A 19,851-nucleotide genomic window follows, 5' to 3' on the forward strand; every position below is an offset into this window, starting at 1 on the left:
ACCTAGGCATTTGGGCTGGAAAAGACTCCCTGATGTGTGGAGGTCAGGGTCCATTCCCAGATCTTGAGTGTCTCAGCCCTCCATGCCGACTCTTCCTATTCCAATACCTTTGCTTTGAAAAGCAACTGGATCCACTCCATTCCATTTGACTCATTGTCCCTTTGCAGAGGTGAGAGGTCCACAGGTATTGCACATTGCACATAGGTCAGACTTTTCCCAATTACTGATCATTTAAGTTCTACCAGCAAACAGTATGACCCTGTTGAGCTCTGCCTCAATTTCCCCATCTGAGGAATGGGGCTTCTGGAGCTGCTGGGAAAAAAAATGTGCCAGATAACAATTTGCACTTTAGAGTAATGAGAAGCCTTGTTAGGTCCTAGGCCAGGGTCCTAAGTTTGTCTAGAGAAGAGGTATTAGGGAGGATTGTGATATAACATACAAAAAAGTCAACTAGCATCAGTGGGAAAGGTTACCTACATAAACTTAAACCTTCCAGGATTCCTTTGTATGAGTAGAGGATGTGGTAAGTGTCTTAACCAAACTTACATCTTTCCAAAAGAAGGAACCACTGGACAATCTCCCCAATAACCTGGTCACAGTATAATGTGCCCACCCTGCCCTGAGGAGGACCCCCCCCCCCCCCAAGTCATTGCCTCCTGAGGGAGGCCTAGCCTGGAAAACCGGACTCTGAAGTTGAAACAGTCCAAGACCCACCAGTGGGCAAGTGTTAAGAGTCCATCCAGTTTCCTTCCTCTTCTCTCTCATGCCCATCTCTGCAGCCAATTCACCCTAGCTCTCCTTAGCATTCCTGCCAAAGAGCTGTCAGGTTTTCTCTTTGCTGGGGCAACAGGCTGGGTCATGGGAGTGGAGGAGGCATCTTTGACTAGGGATTGGCAGAGGCCCCAGAAACTCCCACCTCTTCTGACTTGCCTGCCCTCCAGGGGGCTTTCATCACCCCAGGGAAGACAGGAAAGGAAAAGCACATTCTGAGAGCAGGTGGGAAGGCCTGGGGATTGCAGAGGGTCCACTGCCCCTCTCAGGGGCCTAGCTGGTCAACACAATAGGCCTGGCGGCTGTCATGTTGAAGCTCAAATGGTTGTCTGGGCAACAGCTGAGACTAGTTTCCACCAATCCATGGCAAAGATAGATTGGGGGAGGGAGGCAGGGGAGGAAGGAGGGGAACTTGCTCCCCACCAAAGGCCAGGATCCTATATAAGGAGCCAGGGCATTTGGGAAGGCAGCAGTGTGGTGTATAACTGGCTCTTGGGGTTAGGAGTGAGGACACAAGATGCCTGGGACTCATCATTCCAAGTTCGGGCCCTGGGGCAACTTTTGGGCCACCATGACCTTACTGGGCCTGGCTGTGCATGCAGGTAAGGATTGGTGGTGGTAGAGAGACCAGAGGGGAATTCTTTCCCTTTTGGGATGAGGGGTAGGGGTTAGGAAGTGGGAGAGATCATGTGGAATCCACCATGGCATTTCCAAGAATTGATAGAAGGGGTCTTGGATAGGGAGGAGTAGTGAGGGGTCCTTTGGTTATCACAGGGCTGGCTATACTATGGGGAGATAGTTTGTGAAGTGAAGCTGGTTCTAAGTATCCTAGACAGGGTGGCTCTCACTGATCAGCTGCCCTCCCTCTTAAACTCATAGAATATTAAAGTTGGAAGGGAATTTAAAGATCTTTTCATTCATCTTTCCTTTCTTCATATTCTTACCAAGAAAGGGGAATAACTCTCCCCTCCCCCTCCTTTACTCAGTCAGCTTAGGGACAGAAAAGAAGCTGTTGGCATCGGGACAGGGGAGAACAGACTGAAGCTTTACTTTCCTTCTCTCCCTGCCCCCCTAAAAGTTGATTTGGGGCATCCTGGGAGCTCTGTCTGAATTGACTTGCTTTTATTTTAATCCCCTTCCCCCCTTTTTATTTTCTTATTCCCTCCCTGCCCCAGTCCTTCCTTCTCTAACTAGATTTGGAGTCATAATAATAATGATAACTAACATTTAACTTTTTTTTTAAAGTTTGTAAAACACTTTGTAAGTGTTATCTCATTGGATATTCATATGTTATTATTATCCCCATTTTCAGATGAGGAAATGGAGTCTGACAGAGGTTATTTTTCCAGAGTCTTCTAGTAAATGTCTGAGTAGGGATTTGAAATCAGGACAATGAAACCTCCTTTCATAGGATCTTAGATTTAAGATGAAAGGCATCTTAGAAGTCGTCTATTCTAATTCTCACCTCTCCCATCACATTTTACAGGTGAAAAAACTGAGGCCCATAAAAATGAAGTGACTTGCCTAAGGTCACAAAGGTACTAAGATGCTCTGATTCTAAACTCTTTCATTGAACCATTCAAGGTCCAGATCAGTTACAAGTTATAGGACTATTAATATCATTTAGGTTATCTGAATTTCAATTTCTTTTTCTTTTTTTTTTGTTAGGTTTTTGCAAGGCAAATGGGGTTAAGTGGCTTGCCCAAGGCCACATAGCTAGGTAATTATTAAGTGTTTGAGACTGGATTTGAACCCAGGTACTCCTGACTCCAGGGCCAGTGCTTTATCCACTGTGCCACCTAGCCACCCAAACTTCAATTTCTTACCTATAAAATGAGAGGAGGGCAATAATAACTTATTAAGGATATTGGGGCATTGTGGAATAGTTCAGAGGGTGTCAAATGCCACAGAGTGAGAATATTCCCCAATTACATTTCAAACTGTTTCTCACTCTGTAAATAAAATACAATAGATCATAGATAATGTTAATATTTAGCTAGGTGGCATGTTGGATAGCAAGCTGGTCTTGGAGATTTTCTCATCTGTAAAATGAGCTGAAGAAGGAAATGACAAACCACTCCAGTACCCCAAAAGAAGTCATGAGCAGTTGGCCATGACTGAAAATGACTAAACAACAAAATGTTAATATATATATATATATATATATATATATATATATATATATTTAGGTTTTTGCAAGGCAATGGGGCTAAGTGGCTTGGCTAGGTAATTATTAAGTGTCTGAGACCAGATTTGAACCCAGGCCGGTGCTTTATCCACTGTGCCACCTAGCCGCCCCAATATATATTTCTAAATCATTATATAGCCTGCCGGGATCCTTATGTATAATTTAATGACCCCCCCCTTCTAATTTGAATTTGACACCACTGGCACCTGTAGTAAATGAGAGTTGACAGAAATGAGGAGGACTTGAGTTTAAATCTCACTTCTGTATGTATTGGGCTTATAATTCTGAGAAAATCAATTAGGTTCTCAGTAGCTTGGGTAAGTCTCTAAAATCTTAGTTTTAGATAAAGTTGCAGATAAGGTGATGACCTGTGGGTTGGTAATAGAGTCCTCATCTAGCACTTCCCTATAACTTGGAAATGAAAAATTTAGTTTGTATTCTGTAAAATGATAAAAATCACAAAAAAAGTGAGCAAAGTACTCTGTAAAAGGTTAAATATACTGGGATTTCAATACTAACTGACAGTGGAATAACACTCTTTTCTCTGGGATATTTACTGCTGAAGTTACCATCATTTGGAATTTTTATGCAGTTTTCTCTCCTTTACCCCAATATATTCATACACTTTACAATGCAAAGACCACATTTCAAGGTCCATTATAACTTGCTTCATTTTTACTTTAGGTTTGTCTATAGGTCAAAGCATGGCACTTCTCTGGAACCCTATCCTATGAAGTGAAAGCAGGGGTGTTGTGAGGCTCAGATAAGATAATGGATGTAAAGTACTTTACAAACTTAAAACACTATGTAAAATGCAACTTATGATTACTATTATTAGCCTGTGGTCATCAGGTCTACAGTCTGATGATGACTTCATTTCTGAACCTTCTACTATATTTCTTTTTTAAAAAAATTTAAAAATTTTTTTATTTATGGCAATGAGTTAAGTGAGTTGCCCAAGGTCACACAGGTAAGTAATCATTAAGTGTCTGAGGTCAGGTTTTTTTTTTAATTTAAATTTATTTTTATTAAAGATATTATTTGAGTTTTACATTTTCCCCCATCTTGCTTCCCTCCCCCCTCCCCCCCACAGAGAGCGCTCTGTCAGTCTTTACTTTGTTTCCATGTTGTACCTTGATCCAAATTGGGTGTGATGAGAGAGAAATCATATCCTTAAAGAGAAGAGAAGTCTAAGAGGTAACAAGATCAGACAATAAGCTATCTGTTGTTTTTTTTTCTAAATTAAAGGGAATAGTCCTCGCACTTTGTTCAACAGGTTTGAACTCAGATCCTCCTGACTCTAGAACTGGTACTATATCCAATGCAACGCCTAGCTGCCCCCCTTCTTTTCCTGCTGAATTTAAGCAATGTTTATCGAACAATACAAGGGTAAATGCTTAACTACTGGCTCTTCAGTAAAAAAAGTATATGATACACTTTTTTATTATATAACTATTTTATTTGTTTTCCAATTATATACAATAGTAGTTTCTACCTATTATTTTTTGATAAGGTTTTAAATTTTACAGTTTCCCTCCCTCCCCCCCCCCCCCAGTAAGGGCAATCTGATCATCTTTACACTGTTTCCATGCTATGCGTTGATCAAAATGCAATATACTTTTAAATTTAATCTAAATTATTTACACTTTCTATACAATAGGGCAGCTAGGTGGCACTTATATGCTGAATCTGGAATCAGAAAGACCTGAGTCTGGATTCAGGTCACTTATAGCTGTGAGAGCCTGAGCAAGTCATTTATCCCTGTTTACCTCAGTTTCTTCATCTGTAAAATGAGCTATAGGAGGAAATGGCAAACAATGCCTATATCTTTGCCAAGGAAACCCCAAATATGGTTATAAATAGTCAGACACATAACAACAACAACAACAACAAATTCCAGGCAATAAAACAAATCAAGCCCTAATATATAAGGAAAGATGATTTCTGAAGTGTAAATGCTCACAATGAAAATTTAAGTCAGAGCTGCCTCCAGCATACCTCTGAGTGAAAGGCAGATGCAATTTAGCCTGTAGCTGTGGTGTTAGTTCTAGTAGAATAAAAGCATTCTAAAAATCCTTTCCACTATGTGGCCGGCTTTAAATGGATCGGGGATCTTCCCTCACAAGATAGTCTCCTGAAAACTGGATCCAGAATTGCTAATTCTGATTTTGAGCGAAACTAAATTCCTTCAAATTCTTGTGCAACTATGGAAAAAGGAATCTAAAACTTTTGTTAAAGAAATCAAGTCAGCAACTACTTTAGACCAAAGTCTGTGTGTGTGTGTGTGTGTGTGTGTGTGTGTGTGTGTGTCTATGTGTGACCTAGACAACTTGTGACAAAATTGGGGTTACAAACACATGAATCCTGCTTTGGATACTCCCTCAATGACTTCCAATGAGCAATTCAGTTAACTTCTCTCAAACTCAAATTCCTCTTTGGAGGAATAGCAGCCACCTTTCAGGATTGTTGCTAGGATGCAGGAGACAATGTGTAAATGCAAACCTTAAACTGCTATGTCAAGCTCTTAACTAATATTCTATTATCTCTGTAAGAGCTAGAGGAGATCCACTGGTAATCCAGGTACAACTAACACCAGAGTAGGAAGAATAGCCTTGGCCTCTTGAATGGCTTGCCTATTATTACCACCACTATTTCTGCTACCACTAGCTTGCATATATACATGGTCATCTGGTTAAAAACCTCCATGTTTTATAAATGAGGAAACTGAGGCAGAAAAAAGTGAAGTGAATGTTCTCAGAGGTAGTGAGTGCATTGTGCCCCTTGGTGGTTGCAAGATGCTTTCAGATCCTATTTGAAGATTCCAATAGCCCTGTGAGATGGACAGGTGTTCCTGACCAGGGAAGGGCAACTCAGAGAATTATTGACAGGTTTTTGGTGGGGTTTTTTTTGAGAAAGGAAACAAAACTCTGAGGAGTTCAGTGCCTTTTTGACAAAGTCATTAGACCTTCTGCCTAATATTCTGATTCCTAGATAATGCAGTGAATGAGAACTGGGTCTGAAGGCAGGAAGAGTTGAGTTTGAATTCAGACTCAAACCCTTACTAACTTTGTGACCTAGATCAGTCACTTAATTTCTGACTATCTCAGTTTCCTCATTTGTAAAATAGAAATAATGATTATAATAATAATAATAATAATAATAATAATAATAATAATAATAGCATTTGTCTCCCAGGGTTGTTGTGAGGCTCAGATAAGATATTTGAAAAAGCACTAAGACCACTGAATTCACATGGGTTCATGTCTTTGCACAAAGCCCCCTCACTTTAATCAATCTTATGTGCAAGTCATGATATCACTTTCCTGATGTCATGGTCTTCTTCCAAATCAAAGGACAGCTACTACATAGGATAACTGCTAGTATATAGAAGGAGCTTAATAAATACATACTTAACTTCCTTTTCACCACCATCTCCTCCCCATCTCATTACACTGCTTCTATGATACCATGGACACTCCAGATTGTTCACATAGCCTATCTGTGCCCGTTCTATGGTAGGGCATTCAGAGTTTGTATTGTTCTGATTAGCCACAGTTGGACACACTAACTCTATTTTGGACTTCCTCAAGAATGAAGGAGAAGAACCAAAAGAAGCAAAATAAATGCACGTTCACCTTCCTTTCCACCATGGCCTTCTCCCCATCTTATTTCACTGCTTCTGTGATACCTTGTAACATCCTGCTTCATGAAGAGTGCCCAATCTCAGGAAGTGTACAGAGGAAGACTCTTCTGTTCAACTAGCCCGGATTGCTCTCATATTCCTGGAGATGCCTGAAGACCTATGCCCATGAGCAGATCCTTAGAGGCCCCTCACCATTCTGCCAATATTTCTTTGGTACTTACGCATGTAGACAATCACACAGCAGGAGTAATCTAGTAAACAGCAAGCTGAACTTAGACCTCCAAAAACCTGGGTTCACATTTTGACTCTCATATCTTAGTTTCTGTGTGACCCTGAACTTAATCTCTATGTATCTTTTAGGAACTACCTGAGGCTTACAAATAATAATGATAATTTATATAGTGCTTTCTTACTTATTGGAGATTCAAAGGCAAAAATAGTCCCTTTCTAATGGGAAAGAAAGTAACTCCCCTGTTAGATATAGATGGAGTTGTTACTTTTGTTCAGTTTACTCATATTTGATTCTTCATGACCTAATGGACCCTTCTATTCATGGTGTTTTCTTGGTAAAGATGTTAGAGTGGTTTGCATTCTCTTCTCCAACAGATTAAGACAATCGTCCTGAGAAACATCTGAACTCAGGTCTTCTTGACTCCAAGGCTAGAACTCTTTTCACTGAGTCATCTGGCTGTCATATAAATGGCACAGATGGAAGGTAATCTGAGAGATTGGAGCACTAATTGCTGAAGGAATGAGAAGATCTCTTGCAGAAGATGGGACTTCTGCAAGGAAACTAAGGATCTGAGTTGAGGGGATAAAGATCCCAGGCATGAGGGACAAGCCAACACAAAAACATGTTGGCCAGAAGATGGTGTGTTGTGTGTGAGAAGTTACAAGTAGGTGGGTAAAGCTGTTTAATCATAGAAGAAAGATTTTAACTCAGTGTAAATTCTCATAGTGGAAGCTTCCCATGCAGATCCTTCTCATATATCTATAGACACTTAAAAGCATCTACAACTGCCAACCTCACCCTACTCAATCATCCATTGAACCACTATAGTGAGTTTCTTTTTTTTTAACTTTTTTTTATTTAAGTGGTTTTTTTTTAAAAGTGGTTTCCCCAAGGCCACACAGCTAGGCAATTATTAAGTATCTGAAGCTGGATTTGAACTCAGTTACTCCTGACTCTAGGGCCAGTGCTCTATCCATTGCGCCACCTAGCTGTCCCATAGTGAATTTCTTAAAGTGTAGGCCTGAAAAGAATTGGAAGCTCAAAATTTTAAAAAATATTGAAAATAAATAAATAATACATTTTTTTAAAATTAAAAAAAAATAAATGTAGGTCTGGTCATGTCATCCTTCTGCCCCTTAGTGAATAAACTTCAGTGGCTCCTTGTTACCTTCAAGATCAACTACAAGAGTCCTCTGCTTGCTACTGAAAGCTCTTTATAACCTGGCTTCTCCTTCCGGTTTAAGTTTTATTTCTTCCACCAAGTCTATGATTTAGTTACACCAGCCCATTTGTTATTCTTTTTTTTTTTTTTTAGGTTTTTGCAAGGCAAATAGGGTTAAATGGCTTGCTCAAGGCCACACAGCTAGGTAATTATTAAGTGTCTGAGACTGGATTTGAACCCAGGTACTCCTGATGCCAGGGTCAGTGCTTTATTCACTGGCCACCTTGCCCCACCCCATTTGTTATTCTTTATAATAAGACTTAATTTCCTGACTTTATGTCTTTGTGATGGTTATTTCTCATGCCTGGGATGCTCTCCAGGCTTATACCTGCCTCTTAATTCCCCTGGTTTCCTCCAAGTCTTAGCTTATTTGTCTTTTCTTTTTCATTTTTTTCCCCTGTGATTGTGGAGGGAGACTAAAATGTGGTAGGGAGAAAGGGGTAATTAGCAAAAAAAAAAAAAAAGGAAAAATATCATTGAAGCATCTTTTAAAAAATGCATAAAACAAACAGAAGGAAGGTCAGAAAAAAAACAGAAGAGCAGGACAGTTTTGAAAGCTACAAATCTAATTTAATATATTTAAAAGTAAAAACAAGCTGTGCAGAGTAGTTCATAATAGAGATTTGCAGTTTCATATATGATCCCCCTTTTCTCTTCTACCATATATGGGTTTGCCATTTTTTGTTTTTAACATTTATTTTTTAAATATTTCTTTCCAATTCCATGTAAAAACAATTTTTAACATTTAAAAAAAAATTTGAGTTCCAAAGTATGTTCCTTCCCTCTCTGTTCCTAGAGAAGGCAATCAATTTGATAAAGACTATACATATGTAGTCACACATAGGTGTGACATATTTCCATATTAAGGATTTGGCATATGTTAAGTTGAGAATAAAAATTAATAAATTACTCAAAATGCGAACTTCTGCAGAAAGCCTTTCCCATCCCCTATGTTGCTAGAGCCTTCCTTCTAAGATTACCTCTCATCACCTCCATATCTATCTTTGTTATTTAAATGTTGTCTTTTCCATTAGGATGAGTTCTTTGAGGGGCAGAGATTTTTTTTTTGTATTATGTATATGTAAGCACTTCATAATTACTTGTTGATGGAAAAAATGCTTCCTTGACTCCCTGGGTAAGCAGCTGCCATTGAGCCACTGCCCTCCTCATGGGGACCTTGTTGGGGCTTCCTAGTCCTACCCCAGTGTTTCCCTTCAGTCAGTCTGTGTTTCTCCCTCCCTAGCCCAGAAAGCAAACGTTGCTGGTGAAGCAGCAGATGCCTCGATAAACCACTCCTTGACGATGCTGCAGCGCTTGCAGGAGTTACAACAACTGGGAAATGAGAGTGACACAGTGTTGCGGGTGCAAGCTGCAGGTACAGATGAAGTCCACATCTTCCACACTCACCGGCTGCTCCTGGGCCTGCAGAGTGAAGTATTCCAGGGTCTACTGTACAATCAAAGTGAGGTGACATTGCAGGAACCCAGGGACTGTGCTGCTGTCTTTGACAAATTTATCAGGTAGAGTCAAGCTCCTTAGGATCCTTTTGCAGGGTTCTTTGGGGATCAGGGTCCTTCTGTTGAGGTCTTTGAGGAGTCATGTTCACTAGAGTATTTGGGTGAATCTTTAGGGAGTCAAGTTCAGTAGGGTTCTTTTGAGAAATCAGCTTCATTAGGGTATTTCTATGGGTCTTTGAGGAGTCAAGTTCATAAGAGTCTTTCTGTTGGGGTCTTTGAGCATTCAAGTTCACTAGGGTGCTCCTGTGAATCTTTAGGGAGTTAAGTTCAGTAGGGTCTTTCTTTGGGTCTTTGAGAAGTTAGCTTCATTAGGATCTTTCTATGGGTCTTGAGGGAGTCAAGTTCATTAGGGTATTTCTGTGGGTATTGGGGAGTTAAGTTCAACAGGATCTTTTTTTTTTAGGTTTTTGCAAGGCAAATGGGGTTAAGTGGCTTGCCCAAGGCCACACAGCTAGGTAATTATTAAGTGTCTGAGACCGGATTTGAATCCAGGTACTCCTGACTCCAGGGCCTGTGCTTTATCCACTGTGCCACCTAGCCACCCCTCTACTGTGCCACCTAGCCACCCCAACAGGGTCTTTCTTTTGGGATCTTGGGGGTAAGGGAGGAGTATCATAAGAGATATCCTTTCCCCTTTCCAAGTCTCCTAAATCTTTTTTTCTGGTGATTGACATTCATTTGGGGGCCCCCAGAAATAATCATATCCCAACTAGTAGGCAAAATGACATCTTTTCAGCTAGACAATGTAGACCACTCCTATTTGTAACTGAGACAATCTCCTTTTACTATGTATATAGCATTTTGCTAAGCAATTGCAAGGATCAAAGTATTTGTACCCAGAGGTATATTAGCATGGGCATATTAGAGCTTTGGTCCAGGACCCTGACTTTTTTTGGGGGGGTGCTTCTTGTAGGGGTCTGTATCTTACAATATCCCGGTGCTATGATACGCTTCTCCAAAAGCCCATTTTCTTCCCCAACCCCCATGTGGTACAGGCCTAACTTTCTGGGTCATATCACTTTATAGTGCCCTGATGGTCCTCTCAGCCCCAAATGAATTTGCACAAAAATTCCTGGTTTAGTATTGTATTCCTACTGCCTATTACAATGCCACTTGACACTGTGTGTGACCTTGGGTAAATCACTTAACCTTCTATCTATGCTGATCCATATCTGACCACTGAATCCAGATAGATCCAGAGTTGAAAAATGAGACTGGTGACTTTGCCTAGCACTTCCTCATTTAAATCTAATTCACATACATGTCATGGCATTACTTCCCTGATGTCATAGTCTTCTTTGAGAATGAAGGACAAACACCATCATTCATTATCATCATCACAATACAAAACTACTTTTTTTTTTTTGAGTCTTTCATGGATTGGAGACCACTTATTCTCTGTCCACTAGGTAATCAATCCACTTTTCTTTTCTACCTTTCCATCTCTGGATAGACTTATCTGCATGTTGTAACCCATTGAGGAGTGGCAGGAAAATATATTGAGACAAGAGAGACAGAGACAACAAAGACAATTAGGTGGTGATCTTAGCACCTTATGAGAGAGAAAGAGAGACAGAGACAGAGAAAGAAGAGAGAGCATGCTTATAATATAAAAAAAAGCATACAAAAATTTGGAAAATCAACTTATATGTCTAGTGATTGGGGAATGGCTGATTAAATTACCCAATGTTAATATAATGCTATTATTCCATAAAAGTAATAAATATGAAGATCACGAGAATATATAAAGAGATTCATACAAGGTGATGCGAACCTGGCAGACTAAGAATGACACACATTGACAACAACCAAAAAAGTAAATAAAAAAGTAATAAAATAATGATAATAAAAAAGTAAAAAAGTAATAAAGGTCATAAAAGTTTATATATACACAGACATAATTTAGAAAGAAGACTTGGGACAGATGAATTGAAAAAAAGTTGATTTTATTTTTTCCAACCAAAATAAAAATATTTTTAATGTAAACATTTTCTTTAAAGATGAATTCTATATTTTGTTGAATTATTATTTTGTATTTCTTGAGTGTTTATACTATTAATAATAATAATAAGCACATAATCACTCATTAAAGAGATATAGAGATAATAGATAGCTATATCTAGCTGGATAGAGACAGATGAATATGGCTAAGTAGATGGAGATAGAAGAAAGTATACATGTATTAAGCACTTATTATGTCCCTAGTATTGTGCTAAGTGCTTGCAAATATTATCTCATTTGTTTCTCATAACAATTCTATGAGGAAGGTGCTATTGTTACCTCCATTTTACTGAGAAAATTTAGTCAGAAAATGGTTAAGCAACTTTCCCACATAGCGCCACATGGCTAGTAAGTATTCAAGGTCACATTTGAACTCAGGTCTTCCTGACTCCAGGGCCAGCACTCTATCCACTACATCACGTAGCTGCTAAAATATAAATAGCTATGACAGATAGATGACTAGAAACAGACTGATGGATAAATAGATAAATATATAGATATAGAGAAAGGTGTAAATAGACAGACAATAGATAGATAAAGAGAGAGACAGACAGAGAAACAGAGACAGAGAGAAAGAAAGAAAAAGAAAAGAGAAGAGAAGAAGAAAACAATAAGGGAGATAAAAGATAATAAGGGAGATGAGAGGCAGTAACAAAGATTAATGAAACAAGGAAAGACAGAGGAGGAAGATAATGAGAACAGTGAAAGAACAAGACAGTGCCATGAAACAGACAGGAATTCTTGACCCATAGAATGTTGGAGCTAGAATGAAGATTAGATATCCTTTCATACAATCCCCCACTTTAGGCAGCAAAAGGAAAAAAGGGTCATGCAGAGAAAGGTACTGACAGAGATAAGACAATGAGAAAGATGCGACAATCTTGTGGGATTGTGAAAGAAATACAAGGAAGATTGGTGAGGGAGGAGGAGAGATGTGGTGGTGGTAGTGGTGGTAGTGGTGGTAGTGGCGGTAGTGGTGGTAGTGGTGGTGGTGGTAGTGGTGGTAGTGGTGGTAGTGGGGGAGGGGGTAGTGGGAAGATACATTAACTGGAGGAAGAAAAGATGTAGTATGCTGAAGAGGAAAGCTCTAGATTTGGAGAAGATTTGGGTTCAAATTTGACTTTTGACAAGTTTAAAAAAAATTTATGATCCTCAATGTAAAATAACAGAGGTAGAATAAATGATTTCTAAGGCCCCAGCTCTGTCTGTAATTCTAATGAAGGGATGAGAATTTGGTCTATTCTTTTTTTCAACTATCATATCTGAATTGGTACTGAAATCCTTAGAGAGTTCTCTACCACCCTTGGTCTGGATCTTTTCCTCAGGTCCTCCCCTTCCTGGGTCATGGGAAAGTAGACAGTGAGTCTGACTTCATAGCTTGGTCCACACAATTTCTTTTTTTCCTCCCCTTCTAGGTATCTATACTGTGGAGAGCTGTCTCTCCTGATGTCTCAGGCCATCCCCCTGCACAGATTGGCCAGCAAATATGGAGTGACTTCCCTTCAGCAGGGTATAGCTGAGTACATGAAGTCACACCTTGCAGGAGAGATGGGGGGCCCTGGCCCAGCTGTAGGTTGGTACCACTATGCGGCACTAACAGGCAATGAAGACCTCAGGGAGAGCTGCCTCCAGTTCCTGGCTTGGAACCTGTCAGCTGTGGTTGGGAGCTCTGAGTGGGGGGAAGTGACCCCAGAGCTCTTGGCTCAACTCCTAGACCGTTCTGACCTGGTGCTCCAGGATGAATTAGAGCTCTTCCAGGCCCTGGAAGTCTGGCTGGGCCGGGTCCGCCCTCCTACACCTGTGGCTGAGCAGGCACTTAGGGCCATTCGATACCCCATGATCCCACCTGCCCAACTGTTTCAGCTACAAGCCCAGTCTCCAGCCCTGGCCCTTCATGGAGAGGCTGTGGGTGATCTCCTCCTGCAGGCCTACCAGTTCCATTCAGCCTCTCCCCTCCACTATGCCAAATTTTTTGATGTCAATGGTAGTGCCTTTTTGCCTCGCAACTACCTCTCTCCAGCTTGGGGGGCCCTATGGGTCATTAGCAACCCAGCCAGGGATGACCGAAGCACAAGTTTCCAGACACAACTGGGCCCTAGTGGACATGATGCAGGGAGGCGAGTGACATGGAATGTCCTCTTCTCCCCACGCTGGTTGCCTATCAGTCTGCGACCTGTCTATGCAGATACTGCTGGGGCTGCCCTGCCAGCTGCTCGCCCTGAGGATGGGCGACCCCGACTGGTAGTGACTCCAGCCAGCATCAGTGGGGATGCTGCTGGCGTGAGCTTCCAGAAGACAGTACTGGTGGGGGCTCGACAGCAGGGGCGGCTTCTGATCCGTCATGCTTATAGCTTCCATCAGAGTAGTGATGAGTCTGGGGACTTCTTGGCCCACACTGATCTACAACGGCGCAACTCTGAATACCTGGTGGAGAACGCCCTTCATCTGCATCTCATTATCAAGCCCATCTATCATAGTCTCATTCGGATCCACAAGTAATAGAAGGAAGCAGAGAGGGAATGAGGGAAGGAAAAAGAGAAGGCCTCCACAGACTCCCCAGAATGAGATAATCATGAATGGCAGTGATCACAAGTAGATGAACTTTCTGGAATGGTGGCCAGACATATGGCCAAAAGACTTTGATTAGGGTATTAAAGGCCCCTAAGAAAGCTAGGTCTATGCTTTTGGTCCTGATGTAGAACAGGGGTGGGGAACATTTTTTCTGCCAAGGATCATTTGGATATTTATAACATCATTATATACAAAATTATCAACTTAAAATTAGCCTGTTATGTTTGGTCAAACATTTAATTAATTCACCCCTAAAAAGTTTCTAGATTTATTGAATTTTGAATCTCATCTGTGGTTGCCTTGGCAGCTCCAGACCAAAGGATTTTGTAGGTCTTATACAGTCCATGAATTGGTCATTAGTGTAGAGGGAATCTCTGTCTTACTGTCCAATGTGCTACCTGACTGTTAGGTGTGTAGAGGGGATAGAGTTGGGTAACAACAACAACAACAATAATAATAACTCCTGTGCTAGAGTCAGAAAGGCCCGAGTTCCAATGTGGCCTCAGATACACTAGTGATGTAATCTTGGGCTAGTCACTTAACCCCTATTTGGCTTACTTTCCTCATTATAAAATGGGGATAATCATAATCTCACATGCCTTCAATGGTTGTTGTGTGGATCACATGAGATAACTGTAAAGTGCTTAGCACATAGTTTATTTTTATTATTATTAACATTACTAGTACTATTATATAATACTTTGAGATTTGCAAAGCGTTTTATTGAATATATTATCTCATTTGATCCTTACAACCTGGAAAATAAGTACATTTTTTACTATACCCATTTTATAGTAGAGAAAACTGAATTTCAGAGAGATTAAGTGACTTTTCCATGGTCACAGAGCTAGTAAATATTGGAGACAAGTTTTGAACCCAGGTCTAGTTAGATTCCTGGTCTAACCCTTCATTCACAATGCCCATGCTTCCTCTTTAGGCAACTTTAGGACAGTGGGGTGTGGGTGGGGATAATGTCTCAGGTCAGGCCATCCTAATATTTGTGGCATTCCTATCATCTAGATTCAATGACTCCAGTGGACCAAAAATCTTTTTCTTTCTTTCTTTCTTTCTTTTTTTTTTTAAGATTTTTTGCAAGGCAAATGGGGTTAAGTGGCTTGCCCAAAGCCACACAGCTAGGTGTCTGAGGCCAGATTTGAATTCAGGTACTCCTGACTCCAGGGGAGCAGAGCATTAAAGGAAGATAGGCCAGGGACCTGAGTCAGGGAGGAGATGACAGGGCATGGAAGGGATGGCAAACAGACCTTGCTAAATCTCTGACACTCTTTTTCCTTTCTGGGAAATTGAAGCACTTTGGTATTTAGAAGCAGACAGTGTGTTTTAGAAAAAGGAAATATAGAGGGGTAGACCTGGGGTCCAAGACTGACTCTGTTCCTTGGATAAATCACTTAATTTTCCCATTTGCAAAAGGAGGAGAGTTAGGCTAGAATGCTTATTCAGTTCTCAAAATCTATGAACTTAGGAATTAATTGGCCACCAGAGTCTCTATCACTGCTATACAAAAGAGTTTGGCAGAGCAGGGCATGGAGCCCTGAGACTCATCTTTTTTAGTTTTGTCAGTTCACAGTCAAGATCAACCCAGGATCAACCCCTGGGAAAATAGTTGCTATTTTTTTTTGGTTGGGGGGAGATTAAAGTTAAGTGTCTTGCTCAGGGTCACACAGCTAGTATCTAAGGTCAAATTTGAACCCAGATCCTCCAGGGCTGGGCTCTATATTGTACTGCCTAACTGCCCTGATCCTATGCTTTTGATCTCAAACATGAACATACAACTTCAAGTAGAACTTTTATTGTTAAAAAGTAGGGGGGAAAGTCACTGTGATGTGATAAAACTGAACCATCACCCTCAGCCTCCACCTCCAATACATAGCCTAGATTCTTAAAACCAGTATCAGGCTCTCTCTTGGATTCCCTTTCCCCCAAATCTGACAACTCCAACACCTCTGTGCAATATTTGGCCCCAGGACCCCATTGTCTTCCCACCATCCTGCTGCAGAGGCTCAGCCTGAAGCCCTGCTAACCACACTGAAACCAGATGGTGGGTGAAGAGCTTTGGCAACACAGTTCTGTGCAGTATAATATAGGGAGGCATAGGGAGCTCTGACCCTGGGGTTTGATTTCTCTCAGGCCATTCTAGGGATTCCTTCTTAGGGATCATCTTTCTCCAGCAAGTCCCCTACCCCATTCCCTGGTTGCATTGATATATCTGAAGTGGAAGGGTGGATGACCTTCGTTCTAGCAACTCCAGGACACAAACTCCACCAGGGTTTATGGGGTAACAGTTTCCTGGACATCTCCTTCTCTACTGCCCAGGTCACCTCCCATTGCACTCCCCTCCATCCCTGGTCTTTCCATCTTCCCAGTTCTCTCCCTTTTCATTCTTGGGGGTAGATTGGTTCCAAGTTTTAGAGATCTTCAGTTAGGTCGGAAACGTCCATCCTTGCCCTGGGGTTGATATGGACCACAGGTAGCTCGTCTGGAAGCAGCTAGCATGGTGTGGGGCATTGAGTCCCCAGGACCTGCAATGAAGGAAAAGGTGACTATAAATAGTTAAGCAAAGTCAGCATCTACTTTTGACTTCTCTGCTTAGCCAATGTTCCTGATCTCTGCAGAGGCTCACCTTAGGGACAACAAGCTTTTGGATCTACAGATAGGGTTTTCAGCATCTCTACAGCAAGGTGACTTAGCAGAGTTAGACACCTGAACCCACTAAGGGCACCTGAGAACACCCTCATGATGGACTGGCAAAGGTTCATCATTAAAGGTGCCTTGGCATGAATTTATTCCCTTTCCCAAAGGGGACACTGACCTGTGTTCTGACTTGGAGGAAGCCTGACTTTGGCGAGGGGCAGTGCAACTTTATTCAGATGCCGGATACTGGGTACTGAGTTACCAGGGATGGGTATCCTGTAGTCTGAGGTGCTTTCCAGGGGGCGGGGGCACAAGGGATGATTCTTAGGATGTGATAGCTGAGTGGATACACAGAATGGAAAAGTGGGATTAGGCAGGAGGACAAAAATGAATAGAAACCTCATTTTCTTGTTTTTAAAACTTTTTTCAATTTTACAAAGACATTTTTCTCCTCACACCTCTCCTTATCTCACTTTTGAAAAAACAAAGAAAAATAAAACCTGGTAACAAATATTACACAGCCAAACAAACAAATTCCCACATTGGTCATGCTCCCAAACATGTCTCATTCTGCACCCTGAGTCCATCACTCCTCTGCCAGGAGGTAGGTAATATTGGAAACCTCGATTTTCAAGTCAAGGATAACTCTACCAATTGAGAACTCTGCTTGGAATCTATGGGAAAAGTGTGGGGGAAACGTGAGGTGCAAGACTGTCCAAATGGGGAGGAAGAGTTGAGAAGTCAAGAGTTTTAGGTGTCTGTCAATCTGCCTTGTTCTGGGTTGTCCAATTTTTTGTTCAGCAGAGCAAACACATTTATTTCCATGAGGCAGAGTTTCTACCAGCAGGGTTTTCCAAAGATATCTTTCCGTCTGATCTCACTGTAGTTGTGGAATGAGGGACAAAATGGAATGGTGTAAATACTATCTGATAGTGTCTTAGAATGAATGGCCTGGAGAAAGCTATGCCCAGGGCAAGGCCCTTTGAGGTTTCCCAATATTATTATTGCACTGACTTCATAATAATGGGTAAAAGATTTTGGGACGCTACCCCATCTTGGTGGGAGTAGGAAGACAGAAACCTTGAGATCCTAGTGACAGGAACGGGGGGGGGGGGACCTAGGCTTAGGAGACACTTACTCCCCCCCCCCCCCCCGTAATCATGCAGGGGAGAAATCAGGAGTAGCTTTCTATTTTACCTAATTATTCACGTTAATTAGCTAAGCTCAGTTGTTTCTATCTAATGAAGTAGCACAGTCAGTGTCCTTTAAATTTGGGCACCCCGCCCTAGTAATATTTCTGTTCATATTACTTCTCATGGAGTTCATAATATTTTCTCCTGAAACTACAAAAACTCCCACCCCATCCCAGGAACCTGAGCCTATGCCCTTGGATGGGGTGGAATCTATCTCTAAAGAACCCTAATATCTATCACTTCCAGGTTGGGCCTCTTGAAGTGGGCTGTGGAGCATGTGGCAGGGAGCTGGAGAGGTGGCAGCTGGTCTGTTCTGCAGTTTATTCAGGACAGGCCAGTAATAACTTGCCTGCCAGAGCCCTTCTGGTCTTACCCCCTGTCCTGTGACTTCAAAGGACCTGGACCTCCGTTTCTTCTTCTTTGCCTCTAGTGATTCTTCCCGTTTTTTACCCAGACTCTTCTTCTGGCCCCGGAGCCAAAGACCCGGGGCATCACCATGGCGCCTGGCCACCCGTGATGGAGTCTCCCCAGTGCTGCTGGACAGGTTGTCTTCACTGACAGTATGCTGTATCATGGGGCTTGGCAGGCGCTTACAAGCAGGTGGTGGTGGTGGGGGGCCGTCATCTGCCTCACTCAGGGAGTGCAAGGACAGGCTGCTGGGCTCCATCATTGGAACCAGCAGCTGATGCTTCTCTGGGCCCAGTGCCCGTGACCGCCGCCTGGCTGCTTTTACCACAATGCTCTTGGTGTCAGATAGGATCTCTTTCCTCTCTATAGCAGGGGAATTTGGGGAAGGAGGGAGAGAGGAAGGGGAGGAACCAAAAAACTGAACCTCAGACCCATATTTCAGGAGTTAGCTATTTTAAATTTCTGTTTCTATCCCAAACTGCTTCAAATTAAATCCTTGGGAAATTCTTTTGCTTTAAATTTCCCCTTGTAGAATGGGAACAATAATCTCTACTCTTCCATTCACAACTTAATGCAGAGTCCTTACTCTGGATTAAGTTCTTTGTATCTTGACCCCTTCTCAGAATGTTTTACAAGTTCCAAAATGAAATATATATAGTGTTATAAATGAAATGAATTATAATGAAAAGCAGATGTTAAAATATTAAGAAAACAAATTCCATTTCCCTGGGATCTATTCACAAAGGACTTGGGGCTCCATGGACCCCAGGTTAAGAATCTCTGCTCTGATGTGACTGGATATGGGTTAAGAGATGTGAATTTGGTGGGAGAAAGAGGCCCAAGGAATCCAATTCAATTTTGGGTTGTCACCTTTATAAGACACAGGGATCGCTGGGAAGTTCTCACTGCTGTCTGGGGATGAGTTGATGCGACTGCTGTCCTGGGGTGTGTCCTGTAGGTTGAGGAGGTGGGAAAGAAGGAGTCAGTAGGACAGTTAAAGTAACCCTGACTCTTAGGTCTCATTATGACGCCAGGTGGCAAGGTGCTGTGAGACTTACCTCCTGGGTAACCATGCCATTAATCTGGATGGGTGGCGGTGTCAACACAGCTGAACTCTTCACTTGCCAGGCCCGAGGATTGGGACTGGCCTTAAACACCTTGTTAACCTCACTGTGGTTAAGAGAAGTGAAGAAGCAGATAATTGTTATCCCTACCATATTCAGAAAAGAAATGGGGCTCCATAGGCAAAGGTATCCTAGCACCCCAAGCTCAAGAATCACGGATTCCTACCAGGGAGAAGTTGGCTATCCAAGTGAGGACAGAATCCAGGAAGGCTTAACTCACTAGCCCATGCTCTCTCTGTCCTTCAGTGCAAGGCAATACAAGGCTTCCCAACCCCTAATTTATGTTGGCATCACCTACTTTCAGCCATGTCAGGGCAAGAAGTCCCATGGTC

At 41.8% G+C, this 19,851-nt stretch overlaps 2 protein-coding genes across 4 annotated transcripts in view; one reads left to right on the forward strand and one right to left on the reverse strand.

Moving 5' to 3' along the window:
* The first annotated feature begins 915 nt into the window (after nucleotides 1-915).
* BTBD17 (BTB domain containing 17) lies at nucleotides 916-17,887 on the forward strand. Its single transcript, XM_074224644.1, has 3 exons — nucleotides 916-1,373; nucleotides 9,300-9,576; nucleotides 12,990-17,887. Exons 1-3 carry the CDS (start codon nucleotides 1,289-1,291, stop codon nucleotides 14,071-14,073), a joined length of 1,446 nt encoding a protein of 481 aa, XP_074080745.1. The 5' UTR covers nucleotides 916-1,288; the 3' UTR covers nucleotides 14,074-17,887.
* KIF19 (kinesin family member 19) overlaps nucleotides 12,195-19,851 on the reverse strand; it is a 68,706-nt gene continuing 61,049 nt past the window's right edge. For all 3 annotated transcript variants that reach the window (XM_074224642.1, XM_074224641.1, XM_074224643.1), the window contains 5 exons: nucleotides 19,454-19,565; nucleotides 19,266-19,347; nucleotides 18,361-18,758; nucleotides 16,973-17,132; nucleotides 12,195-16,682 (listed from right to left, as the gene is read on the reverse strand). In XM_074224642.1, coding sequence (XP_074080743.1) covers nucleotides 16,579-16,682; nucleotides 16,973-17,132; nucleotides 18,361-18,758; nucleotides 19,266-19,347; nucleotides 19,454-19,565 — 856 coding nt within the window. In that variant the 3' untranslated portion in view covers nucleotides 12,195-16,578. The remainder of the gene's footprint in view (nucleotides 16,683-16,972; nucleotides 17,133-18,360; nucleotides 18,759-19,265; nucleotides 19,348-19,453; nucleotides 19,566-19,851) is intronic.

Source organism: Macrotis lagotis, chromosome 2, assembly GCF_037893015.1.
Source record: "Macrotis lagotis isolate mMagLag1 chromosome 2, bilby.v1.9.chrom.fasta, whole genome shotgun sequence".
In the NCBI taxonomy this organism is placed as follows: domain Eukaryota; kingdom Metazoa; phylum Chordata; class Mammalia; order Peramelemorphia; family Peramelidae; genus Macrotis; species Macrotis lagotis.

What these genes read in the sequence shown, in the direction of transcription:
- BTBD17 (XM_074224644.1), top strand. Translation starts at nt 1,289, where the DNA reads ATGCCTGGGACTCATCATTCCAAGTTCGGGCCCTGGGGCAACTTTTGG. An exon ending in GGGCCTGGCTGTGCATGCAG is followed by an intron (nt 1,374 to 9,299) that starts GTAAGGATTGGT and finishes CTCCCTCCCTAG; the next exon opens with CCCAGAAAGCAAACGTTGCT. An exon ending in GTCTTTGACAAATTTATCAG is followed by an intron (nt 9,577 to 12,989) that starts GTAGAGTCAAGC and finishes CTCCCCTTCTAG; the next exon opens with GTATCTATACTGTGGAGAGC.